This window comes from Lagopus leucura, unplaced genomic scaffold (genome assembly GCF_019238085.1).
Source record: "Lagopus leucura isolate 7727_CA_CO unplaced genomic scaffold, USGS_WTPT01 27147-0_obj-0_obj, whole genome shotgun sequence".
Lineage (NCBI taxonomy): Eukaryota > Metazoa > Chordata > Aves > Galliformes > Phasianidae > Lagopus > Lagopus leucura.
The window spans coordinates 675-1,338 of record NW_024966929.1 but is presented as its reverse complement, the minus strand read 5'-3'; the positions used below and the strand labels follow the sequence as shown (position 1 = coordinate 1,338).

General features: G+C 71.2%; 1 protein-coding gene across 1 annotated transcript; it reads right to left on the bottom strand.

The window, feature by feature from the left end:
- Nucleotides 1-20: 20 nt before the first annotated feature.
- LOC122192872 (homeobox protein Nkx-2.2-like) lies at nucleotides 21-620 on the bottom strand (the record flags this gene model as incomplete). The annotated part of the gene is made up of 1 exon (XM_042893559.1): nucleotides 21-620. A coding segment is annotated over one exon (600 nt), but the record flags the coding sequence as incomplete, so codon positions are not given.
- Between the last annotated feature and the right edge of the window lie 44 nt (nucleotides 621-664).

Below are 664 nucleotides of genomic sequence, written 5' to 3'. Positions count from 1 at the left end.
TGCGTGCGCTCAGCCCTCGCTCACCAAGTCCATTGCTGCGCCTGTACCAAGTGGTGCGCTGTGGGGTACTGGGGGCTGCCGGCCGCGCTGTACTGGGCGTTGTATTGCATATGCTGGAGGGACTGGGCGCTATAGGCGGAGAAGGGGATGCCCGTCTGGAAGGTGGCGGCCGCCAAGTCCTGAGCTTTGAGCGTGTGGCAGGGCTTGCCGTCCCGCACCAGGACCGGCACGGCCACCCGCCGCGGGGAGGGGAGAGGAGTCACTTCCATACCTTTCTCGGCCCGGGCCCGCTTCATCTTGTAGCGGTGGTTCTGGAACCAGATCTTCACCTGGGTGGGCGTCAGGCGGATCAGGCTGGCCAGATGCTCCCGCTCCGGCGCCGACAGGTACCGCTGCTGCCGGAACCGGCGCTCCAGCTCGTAGGTCTGCGCCTTGGAGAAGAGCACCCTCCTCTTCCTCTTCTTCCCCGCGTCCCCTCCGCCCGCCGCCTCCTTCTCGTTGTCGGGCGATTCGTCGGCCGACGGCTCCGGGGACTTGGAGCCGGCCTCCGGGCCGCCCGCTCCGGCCGCCAGTCCGTGCACTGCGGAGAGCGGTGCCGTCAGCGCGGCCCCGACGGCGCCTCCCGCCCGGCCCCGCGGCCCCCGCCCGGCCCCCGCCCGGCCCC